This window comes from Chrysoperla carnea, chromosome 2, assembly GCF_905475395.1.
Source record: "Chrysoperla carnea chromosome 2, inChrCarn1.1, whole genome shotgun sequence".
In the NCBI taxonomy this organism is placed as follows: Eukaryota; Metazoa; Arthropoda; class Insecta; order Neuroptera; family Chrysopidae; genus Chrysoperla; species Chrysoperla carnea.
The window spans coordinates 62,630,763-62,643,269 of NC_058338.1; the positions used below are offsets into that span (position 1 = coordinate 62,630,763).

At 27.5% G+C, this 12,507-nt stretch overlaps 1 protein-coding gene across 2 annotated transcripts in view; it reads right to left on the minus strand.

Moving 5' to 3' along the window:
- Positions 1–331: 331 nt before the first annotated feature.
- The window catches only part of LOC123293396, a 115,436-nt gene continuing 103,260 nt past the window's right edge, over positions 332–12,507 (minus strand). For both annotated transcript variants that reach the window (XM_044874207.1, XM_044874206.1), the window contains exon 4: positions 332–527. In XM_044874207.1, the coding sequence (XP_044730142.1) occupies positions 332–527 (196 nt within the window). The remainder of the gene's footprint in view (positions 528–12,507) is intronic.

Consider the following 12,507-nt stretch of genomic DNA (forward strand, 5'->3'; position numbering starts at 1 on the left):
TTTTTAATTTTGTATCAATTTTGAAATTTCATAAAAAGTTTAAATTTTAAGGTTTAATAAAACAAAAAGGTTTTTACAGTAAGATTATAAACAATGTACATTTGTTTTTTTCTTTACTTAAAACGTACCTAAGTCATACAAACTGTTTAATCCAAATTCAGTTCAGTTTGCTTCATTTTTCACACCTTTTGCTTAACCAACGGAAGATGGAAAATTTATCTATAAATATATTTGGATCAATATTTTTCAACACTCTAAAAATTAATAAAATTTTATGTTTTTATCAAAAAGTTAAATTCATTTAAATAAATTAAGTAATAATTATTATTTTTTAATAAGGAACGTTATCGCGTAAAATGGCTTGTTTTTTATAACCATGTTTTAAACATTGATTACCCCAAAATGATCTTTTTTTACATACTCGCTTTGATTTGATCACAAAACATTTTGTTTGTACAACATTAAAAAATAATTTACCAACCATATTTGATGCACCACTATCCGTTAATTTCAAACAGGCTCGGAAACTGTAAAACAAACAAAAAATTGATTACTTATTAAGTCCTTAATGAAATTGGTAGACTTTAGAAACTTTAGAAATTGGTAGACAAAGAGTTTTCAATCGAGTAACTAATGACTTTCAATAAGTGTGTTCCATAATACGTTTAACGCTATTGTTTTCAGATTGTTTTGTAAGAATATTTTTGCTTAGGGATAGTTTACACAAAGATATTTTTAACTTTTCCTTGGTTATTGTTCCAGAAATTCTTAAGCCTATGATATATGAAACGATAGTTAATTATGCGATCGAAATAATGTGTGATCATGTCGAAATTTGTAGCCTAGACGAATAAATGATAAAAGAAATGAATTAGCTTATATATAAAGATGAAATTAAACAAAAATGTCAAGATGAAGACAATCTTTCGAAAATTTACTTCAACCATTTATAAAGATAGGTATTTTCAATTTCGAACATCCTAACAATCAATTTTGTAGGATTTCGAGCAGAAATTAAAAGCGCATAGATTAACGATTTAAATAAAACTTCAACAAAATATATTAATATTTTTATTTATTCCAATTTTATTAATACAATTATTGTAAAGTACTATATTTTTGAAAATAGTTTCAGTTCTCCACGACATGGCATCGTTTTTTTAAAAGGTAGAAGAATTTTGCTACTATTTTTGTATAATAAAATTATTTAAAAAAAATCAAAATAAATATATTTATCTACTGTGGCGCTACTAAGAATTTCAGCGGTAGGTTGTATAATGTTGTAGTTGGAAAGCTCTGATAAAGGTGGCAGTATGTTATACAACTATATGTTGTATATATCGTGTAGCTAATAGAAACATATACAATTAAATATTGCATAAATTATTCGTATGTGATATATCTATACTTTAGTTATATACATATAACGTGTCTGTTGTCTATAAAAAGTATATTTTGCACGGGAACAAAAAAAAAAATTTAGATATTAAGTTTTTCAGCTTCATACATTCAATATTGTTCAATCATTATCCGAGAATAACTACGAAGATTACAAGTTTATACTTATTTTCATGATTTTGCCACTCATTGTATTTTTGTCCTTACTTTGCGTGTGGGTATGTTCTAAAGCTTTAATTGAAAATAAATTGTGGTTTAAATCTTCATCAAACATCGAAATTTCATTTAAAATATTGTACATCATTAATATTAAAATAGATGTTGACCGTTTTAAACAAATTTGTACGTGTTGTATTTACGTGTGGTAGGAACACTTTTTGAATTAGCAAACATTACCATTAAATTACAGTTTATTTTACCATAGTCTTTCTATTTTGCATATTTCTTTTGTACACAAAATGAAAATTTTATTTTTATCCAACTAAAATAATAGAGGTTTTTTTAAAAAAAGGAATGAGACCAACAACTTTTTTAAACTCAACAAACATTTTGGATTGAGATTTATTGTTTTATCTATACTCTAAATGATAGATCCAGTAAAATCTTTGTAGTCATTCAATGAAAACTACCGCTCACAGTTTTTTGCTATTTCTAAAAAAGTTTTTGGATTTATGAATGAAACAAATGATTTTATAATTTTTTTTTTAACTCAGAACAAATACATCAACGTTCGGTTAGGATATCTTTCTTAAAACTAACGATTAAAAATATGATCAAAAAAATCAACAAAAAATAGCTTATATATTTATTTTTCAAATAAAAATATTCTCAATATATAGCAATATTTATTACCTCGATAATGTTCTTTGGATCATTCTGATCAAAAGGTCTCACAACCACAAAATTTTTTTACGGGTTTTTTTCGAACTACGGGCTATAACTATAATGTTTATGTTTTGATCGCCCGTAGCTCGAAAACTACCCGTAAAAAAATTTTGTGGTTGTGAGACCTTTTGATCAGAATGATCCAAAGAACATTATCGAGGTAATAAATATTGCTATATATTGAGAATATTTTTATTTGAAAAATAAATATATAAGCTATTTTTTGTTGATTTTTTTGATCATATTTTTAATCGTTAGTTTTAAGAAAGATATCCTAACCGAACGTTGATGTATTTGTTCTGAGTTAAAAAAAAAATTATAAAATCATTTGTTTCATTCATAAATCCAAAAACTTTTTTAGAAATAGCAAAAAACTGTGAGCGGTAGTTTTCATTGAATGACTACAAAGATTTTACTGGATCTATCATTTAGAGTATGGATAAAACAATAAATCTCAATCCAAAATGTTTGTAGAGTTAAAAAAAGTTGTTGGGCTCATTCCTTTTTTTAAAAAAACCTCTATTATTTTAGCTGGATAAAAATAAAATTTTCATTTTGTGTACAAAAGAAATATGCAAAATAGAAAGACTATGGTAAAATAAACTTTAATTTAATGGTAATGTTTGCTAATTCAAAAAGTGTTCCTACCACACGTAAATATTTATTACCTCCATAATGTTCTTTGGATCATTCTGATCAAAAGGTCTCACAACCATAAAATTTTTTTACGGGTTTTTTTCGAACTACGGGCTATAACTATAATGTTTATGTTTTGATCGCCCGTAGCTCGAAAACTACCCGTTAAAAAATTTTGTGGCCCCAAGAGCTTTTAATCAGAACGATCTGAAGAACATTTTGGAGGCAGTTTGAAAAAGTTTCACAGAAAGCTATTTTCCTAGTCATGCATTAAAACTATAATATATTCGTAGCTTTGATCACTTGTAGCTCGAAAGCTGCTCGTTAAAAATTTTTGGTGCTTTGAGAGCTTTTGATCTAAAGAATATTTTAGGGTGGGTTAGAAGTAGTTTCACAGAAAGCCATTTTCTATCTATTCTTGTGGGTTCCTTTCTAAACTTTTTTATTTTTTAAGTATATAAGTTGGGGAAAACAAAATATTGAAGAATTTTTTCGCAAAAAATATGATTTAAGGAAGAGAATAAATAACTAAATTAAATTAAAATAAAATGATTGAAATCATTTTAAATATGGGTACAAAATATATTTAAGATGACGATATTATTAAACAATTGAATTTATGAATAACAAAAGCGCAACAATGATGTTCAAAGATGTATCATTGTTTGTGTTTATCGTGGTCATCACGCTCCATTAATTACCAGACGCGGTGCGGGAGACACATTTGTAATAATAATGTGATGGTAAATGATATAGTCAAAAAGGAATTGTGTATACTGAGTGGATCAGTAACGATTACTTCCTTAAGGTTTTTTTGTCTCCGTAAATCAACTTTTTTACACTTTTAAACAATAAAATAAGATTTTGAGTAGATGTTAAGAATAACCGTCCTTTTGAAAATTGGTAAATTCAAAATTTTATGCCCGTCAATTAAATAAGATATTCGCTGGAACTTTTTGGTTAAACGTATTAGTTCACTAAATCTAACACATTTTAAATCATAACTTAAAATTTTATAGACAAATTAATAATTTCTACCTTTATTTATGAGGGTCAAGGCCAGTTTAGACTTATGGGTGAAATTATTTGTACCTTTCTTAATTTCAAATCTGAAGATGAATTTTGTTATAGCTTCATGAATGTGAAATAAGAATAAAACTTTTCAATATCTGCCTTGGTTTTCGAAATATTGAAAGCTTAATAACTAAACAAAATTTTCAATTTTCGATGTTTTGAAAATTACTGCAGATATCGAAAATTTTTATTATTACTTTTTGTCTAATATTGTCCAGTTAAAACATAATTCACCATCAAATTTATGTCCCCAATACCGTGCTCATACATCCTTAATTAGTCGGGCACAACGTCCCATAAGACCAATGTTAACTATGTCTACTTTTGAAGTCATTTATTGATTTAAATAATCGAGCTCTTATGAATTGCGAGATAGAATATAGAATACAGAATTAACTTTTAAATTATTTTTTATAAACTTTTCTCAAGGGTAATAATGACTGACCCACCCGGTATGGTAGAGGAACTACATGCATCTTACTTGTCTCACTTGAGTATGGTGTGATGGTTTGTACATGTAAGTTGGTTGAGTTGGACCCATTCATTTATCTTGTATTATCATACTTGCTAAGAAAACGCAAACCTTTGGAGAAGGTTGATTCTTCCTTCTGTGATAGTAATGTGACTGCTATGTTAGAAACTTCATTCATTGAAAATGTGGTCTACCTACTTCCATTATATAACAGTGAATAAGAAGCAGGTATCTACCCAAAAATTTTGATTTAAAAAAAAAATTTTTTTTAACTGGCCATACTTGTCTTGGTTTGAGTTAACACTTACAGCATTACTTATTGAATGTAATAGGAGCTGAATCGGTAAAGTCGTTCAAAAGTTACACGGTAACTAACAGACGCACAAACGATTGTATACAGGGTGTCCTATAATTGATAGTAGAAAAGTACCCTACTAAATTGTGGCTATCAAGGCGAATGAAAAAGCTTTTTACTTAATTTCGATCTGATGTGTACTTTCCGAGATAATTAATCCAATAAATTATTAAAAAATCATTTTCCAATTACTTACATTCAGGTGGTACATCGTATATTACATACATAGTAGAGGCAGGAGTGACTTAAAGTTCGACGTTTTTGAGATATAAACAATTTAATGTTTGGAAAAATTCCAAAAAGTTCATTTATCTTGGTCTATTAAAGGATGTGGCTCATTTATAGTAAAAAATTCTCAGAATTGTTTTAGTTAAAAAAAGAGATAATTTGATATAAATTAACTGTCCAATTAAATAGTTTTCAATTTTTTTGTAGTAAATTTGCGTTTGAGTCACTCCTGTCACTATTATGTTTGTAATATACGATGTACCACCTATTTGTATTAGAACTCTGTAATTGGATAAATTTATTGTTTTTTTTTTAATTAATTGATTGGGTTAATAAAAGTACGTATCAGATCTAAATTTGGTAAACAGTTTTTCGTTCGTCTTTGATTACCTGAATTGAGCTAGGAAGGAACTTTTTTACAACACCCTGTATAAACAACGTTTTTTCTTGCTTTTCAAGAGCTAGAATTAAAAGTCGATCGTTCTACAATTTCACCCAACGCTTTCATAGCAAATGTTCAGTGATATATGTATCCTAATTTATCATGGAAGTTAATATGATGTTTTCCATCACCATCCACTTGTTTGTATTTTATAATTGATTAATTCAATCACTTGTCGGTGGCGGGCGCGTTTCGATGTGACTACATTCAATTTACATATTATAATGAAAGAAAACTGATGAATTTCTTTCTTTCATGGTCTCTTTCTATCAGCTTTAAATTGAAAGAAGAATAATGAATTTTTTTTTTTGAAATTTTTTTGTTTATATGTTATATATTATTATTAATATTAAATAATACAAACTTGTTTGATAATTTATCTTCATCATTTTATTAACTTTTGGTTGAGTAAAATTGGTGAAAGAATCAATTGTGTTAAAATTTTTCAATTATTTTTTAAAGTAGGTCGTTTGGTGAAGACAAAAAAGAAATTTTTTTACGAATATTATTTCACACAATATTGCATCAAAAATCTAGTATGAAAGTCATACAACTTTTATTTTAGTGCAGAAAGTTTCTAAAAGAAATAGTAGTTCAACAGGATTTGAACTATAGAACTCGGGAAAGCCAATTTTTTTTTTAAATTTTCGTCTTTGAAAGAATTTAAACAGTTTTCTTATACAGGTTTATCAAAATATAGATTCAAAAATTGATTGAAATTAATTTGATACTAAAAATTTTCGAATTTTCAGATAAAATACTAAAGATTAACTTTTTTCTCTTTTTTAACCTTTTGTTATATCAAAGGTAAGTCTCAAATAGATATATCGAATGAATTCCTATCAATGTAAATTGCTCAATTTTTTCTCATTTCAACAAGTTTCCCCGGTGTGTGTTACTGTTCTTAAGACATACACAAGTAAAAACAAACAATTGACTGAGTTAATTGTTGGAATATCGGATATAGACAGTGTTGATTACTTTACCACATTACACATTTACCTATACATGTCACACATACACAACTGATAATCTCACATTAAAATATACTATAAAATTTGCATCTGATTTGTGCCCTCGTGAGTAAACAGTGATGTTTACAAAACAATTGTTGCAAACAAAAGTTGTTTATTTTTTGATAAGGAACATTTTTTATATTTAAACTTTTGTTCTATCTCTAACGGTTTATAAGATGGGTCCCACGGACCCGAGACTCAATTGACCTATGTTGCTCGTTTACGTACTCGACTCGACGTACTCAAAATTTCAGCTTGATAACTTTTTCGTTTTCGAGTTATCGTGTTCACAGACGGCGGACAGACCGACAACCAAAAATGGACTAATTACATGATTCTATGATATCCTTTACCAAAATTTTTTTTGTAGCATCTATATTCTTGAGCGTTACAAAGTTGGGACTAAACTTGTATATTAAAATGTATATTATATATATATATATATATATATATATATATATATATATATATATATATATATATATATATATATGGTATAATAATAAAACAAAATATAATGTATCATCAAAGAAGAAAATTTAGTTTCAAATAAATAAATAAATAAAACGAAATTTAGTTGCTTGGTTTAGAAAATTAATGATGTAGTATTATTATAAGATTTCGCTTGTAACTGTAATAATGTCAGAATTGTGCTAATCATTTAGAAGAAAATGATTGAAGTAGAAACTCAAGTTAAATAGTTCACTAAACTGACAAAGGTTACTTGTTAAACACCGGAAAATGTACTCTTTATTCTCTATTCAATTCTTTATACAAGCCGCATCAAGCTGCTGTATATGATTCGTTAAGGAAAATAGATTTTCGTTCGTTATTTTTGATTTAACAGAATATATGTAAGTATCTATATTTTGTATAAATGTACAACGTGTTAAAAAAATTGGAGTTAAAAGAAGAAATATAACAACCTTGTACCTACTGAGTCGACTGTCTATGAAAAAATATTTGGTATTAGCGAATTTCCGAAGCAAATAGAGCTTTTGATTTTGGACTGATAATGGAATTTTGAAAATGCTACCGCGGCTCTTGCGCTACGAACTTTTTTTTAGTCATAGAAAACAATTGCAAAATTGCACAAAAAATATAAAAATAGAATATGAGAATTTACGAAATTATGTTTGAGTTTTAAACCGAAATTGTGTTTAAATCTATTGTTTGTGATACTAGCAATCCCTGTATAAAAAGTTTTCTTCGCCTGAGAAAAATATTTTTGAGGAAAAAAATTCACAACAAAATATGAAATAAATAGTATCTTCAATATTGAACCTTTTTTAAATTCCACTCTTCTAATTAACTCTTCTAAAAAACTCAAGCCTTCATAAATTATCCTAATTCAACCATATATATCTCAGGAACCTGTTATCGGTGAAATTTAACCATCGGTATTCCGTTTTTGAAAAAACTGTTGAAATTTTATCCTGAAATATTAAACCAGGTATTTCTACTCAGAATTTAACTCATCTTTGCTTAAACATATGAAATAATCATTGCGAATAAACTTAGACAAACATTGCTGGTACATTGATCGTCAGCTGTACTCATTCAATATGTGGTATGAGTTCAAACACTATAAAGTTTTGGTAGCTTTAAGAAAAGTATTTTCTTCTTATCCTTAACAATGTAATATTTATTTAATCTTTTAACAAATCTTTTAATGATTTGTTTCACTAGTTTAACCACATATAACATCATTAGTGAATGGAAATCCTTTTATGTCAGTGATTTCAATTGTTTTCCACTTACACATTCATTTATTTTTTTGGGGTTTACTTTGTTTTATAGGTTGGCATAAATTGGTGGGAAAAATTGAGAAATGCTATATAGTATAATCTACAATGAATAGAAGTTGTTATTTAAGATTAAGAATATGTGTGAAATTTACAAAATTAAAAAAATCCTCGAAAAAGTTTTCGTGTACGGGACCCTAAGCTCGCACTTGAAACATATCTAAGAACACTCTCCATTAAATTATCTTTTTCTTTAGAGCCTTGTCCAAACTGAACCGATTTTGTGGATCATCGCCTATTTTTTAGTTGTTCCGAGTACGGAATCCTAAACTTTCACTTGAAATATAGCTAAGAACACTCTCTATTAAATTACATTCAAACGAAACAAAAAATCAAAATCGGCTGATCTGTTTATGCGGTGCGATGTCACAAGAGACAGACAGACACATACATATAGCGGTCAAACTTATAACACCCTTTTTTTAGTTTGGGGGCTAAAACATAGGTATTTTTGGGTAATCATATTATTAAAATTTCAAGATAATAAAATTGTCGATCGGTGCCTGGTGCCTGGCAAGTGTATGCAAGTTTGCTTGAGACATCCTTACAAGTGGAATATAAATGGTGTTCAGAGAATAGTTATCCTAATTTTTCCTGTTGTTAACGGGTTTATTAGCATCGACACACTATTGTATATTTGTTAAATTCAAAAACCAAATTTATTTTTCAACGGATTTCATCTAGTACTGATATAATATTGAATCATATACGAGCGTTAACTAACGACATTTCGTTATTCTTATAATGGTTGATGGTCATTGTTGACCAGCACAGTAAGTACCTAAGTGTAAATATGTTCTTATTGTCTGCAGACAATTGCCACTTATAAAACATATGGAGATGATATGTTTATTATGATACCTATATCTATAGTTTTTATTTCAATTCATATAAAGTTTGTTCTTTTTAGCTAGGTGTAGAAATCCAAGTGTAAGCAGAAAAGATAAGGATGTTATAGTGAAATAAGACTATCTTCTTCTACTTACACTAATTGTATTACACCAAGCTTAAAAGAATAAACTTATTAAATAAAACCTTAGATATATAGTATTTATATAACATTAACGTATATTAGATATAATGGTGTACTTAAACGATGATATTTTATAGATATAAAAATATGATTCGTTGATACTAAACTACTTCAAATATTATAGTGAAAATATTATAGTCAAGCCCGTGATATTATCTGATTTAAGATGATAATCGATTATATTTATTATATAAGTTAATGTTTTAAAATACTCATTTATTCGACCTACATTTTATACCACTTTTTCAACTAGTAAACTAAAAACTTTTACTAAATTTAAAATGTGTTGAGAGTTGTTAAAAAAAATGCTTTTGATCAATTTTAGTAAGTCCATAATAACGGGAACAGTGATTATGTTTATCTGAAAGATAAATCAGAGTTTGGTAATGAAAACAATTGAAGTTTTTACTGTAGTGCAAGTGACGGATATTTATGGAAATGCAGTTTTTGAAAAGAAAACTTCTATAACCGCGTTGAGCGCTTTTATTATAATAGTTTTTTAGTAGGGGGTAAAAATTCTAGTTTGTGTCACCATGGTTTGGATCATCACTTTGAATCATCATTGGATCATCACGTGACATCAATATCACGTTGAAAACGATGAGGACCGGTTCACGATTATATTCACATCTTATGCCGGTTTTTCACTAAACGGGCAGTGTTTCAGTTTCTTGAAAAACAAAAACAAAACTGAAACTGTAATGGTCATTACGTTGAGAGTCTCCAAAAAGTTTGTTAAATGTTGTTTTGTTTTTTTCGACACGATTTTCAGTTTAGTTTTTGTTTATTCGTGGAAAATCGACATTTAATCATAAAAGATACTAAACTATAATATAAAGATAAGGATGGAAGCTTAATTTTATATCATTTACTTTATTTAATTTTGTAAATTTTTATGTATATTAATTATTATTTATTAATAAACATTTTTATTTAAGAAAAAAATATTAACGATCACTGAAGTTAAGCATCATTGGGTACCTTCAGTACCTACTTGGATGGATTACCGCTTGAGAACATTGTCTGCTATTACCCTTTTTATCATTAGAATAGTTTTTTAATGTAATATATCTTATATATAAAAAAGCTAACTTATGTTTATGGCCGCAAAATTCGAAAGGTAGTCGATGTATTGACTTAAAATATTTGACAGGTTGTTGCATTTATACCCAAGAGTGGTTATACATACTACTAAGCATCCCAAAGTTATCACAAGAATGGGTATTTAAAAATCACTAAAAAAAGACATGAAAGTCTATAATCAAACTATAATTAATATAAAAATTGAAAAAAAAAACACAGTTATTACAAAGTTTTAAATTTTTACTTTAGGCGACAAGTTTATCTTTCTTTGCTTACCATATAAATAAAAGAAAAACATTTACAGCACAAAACGTTAATATGTGAATCTGAATTAAACTTATATCAATTATTGAAATCACTTCAAAAAATGGCTTTAACCTACTCCAATGATTTTTATTCACCTTTATTCGAACACCTGCTTGTAAAAATAACGGAATATTGGATATTTTAATCTTTTATTTGAAACTTAAGGGCGCAATTAAAAATTTTTCGAATCACATGAAAAATAACACCTTGTAACTGAGAATTTTTGGAACTAGCCACAAGGGCATAATGAACACATGTATAAAGTATCAAAAGTAATATTATTTGTTTTTGTTTACTTTAATCATGTATACGATATTTTTTTACATCAAAGTATCTAAATATTGACCAATATCTTGTCTGGTAATTTTACACTAAAACCAGGACTCAAGCCCAGAGTTTTTTACGCTTGATCCTATGGACTATTATAAATACACACTTCTTGAAGGCTTTACAGTATAATAACTGTTAGTGTTAGAGCAGGGTAGTTTAAAATAATTTCAAAAAAGTTAGAATTTTTAATTTCTATTTGATTAATAAACACTTTTTTTTCAAGGTAAAGTAATATTACAAACATCCCCTCTGATTTTTAAGTCGATAAATATGCAAAATTGTTATTATTGCAAAAGTTTGATGTCGTATACAGTACAAAATTTTATTCGTATATTTTAATAATAGAATATGAGTACAAAAAATCAACAAACACACACACTCATAAACATACATTCATTTAAAGAAATGTGTAGCTTTTCGCCGTTTTTTCATATCCAAACCCGAGTTTTTTTTTATTATTTTCCTTTTGAATGTGTAGTTTTATCAGACCACATTTTTTGTCATCATTACACCAGTTGCTTTCTGTATGAAAATAGAAAGAAAACGTTGAATATAACACAAACAAAATAGAAACGAGAAAAAAGTTTCTAGGTATAAAAAAGTCCCCTTTGCGTATTATATGTGCATAATGCAAAAAGGTACATACTAAAGTGTTAAAAATGTTTTCAATACAATTGAGAATGAAATTGTAAATCTGTCGCAATGCTTAAATCAAGAAAACCATTCCTGTACCTGTATAAGTGAGAAACTAACTTACTTTATGAGGATTATCTAAAAAACCCCCATAAGAAATTGTGGACTGCAGTTATAATTATTCTCGTCCGAAATTTGGTGACCCTTTGTTAAGGATTTTTAATTCGTGATCTTTTTTTATAAATTTTTGAGGTGTTTTATATTCTGATTTTTGCTCTGTTATATCATAAGTGATAGCAAAATCAGTATCGAGGTATTATGTACACATTTTGAATCGAACTATCTAAAATTTATTCCAATCGTTTAGAAAGACGAAATTTTCAAAGTTTGTAAAATAGAATTACGGTTTGTAAAAGCTCCCAAATATATGTAATACACACGAAAATATGCTCCTTTAATCAAATATATTATATAAAAAGTTTGTTACGCGAGTAACCTTAAAGCAATTCTTCGTGGGCGATATAATGTAGACCGAAAATTTTGCGTATACCGTAGAAATAATTACTTACTATTTACAATATGTAAATTTGAACTATTTTCGTACTTTAACCATGTAGGCATTTATCTTCAACATAGTATCCATAGGAAAATTTTCGCAAACAGTAAGTGAATTTTCAGCCAATTTATATATCATAAAGAGAACCTACTAATATCTACATTTTCTTTGGAGCGATTAGCTAATTATTTAATGAATTGTTTTATATCTCGCAATTCTAATTCACTTAGGCGTGAATATAAACTTAGAGAATTT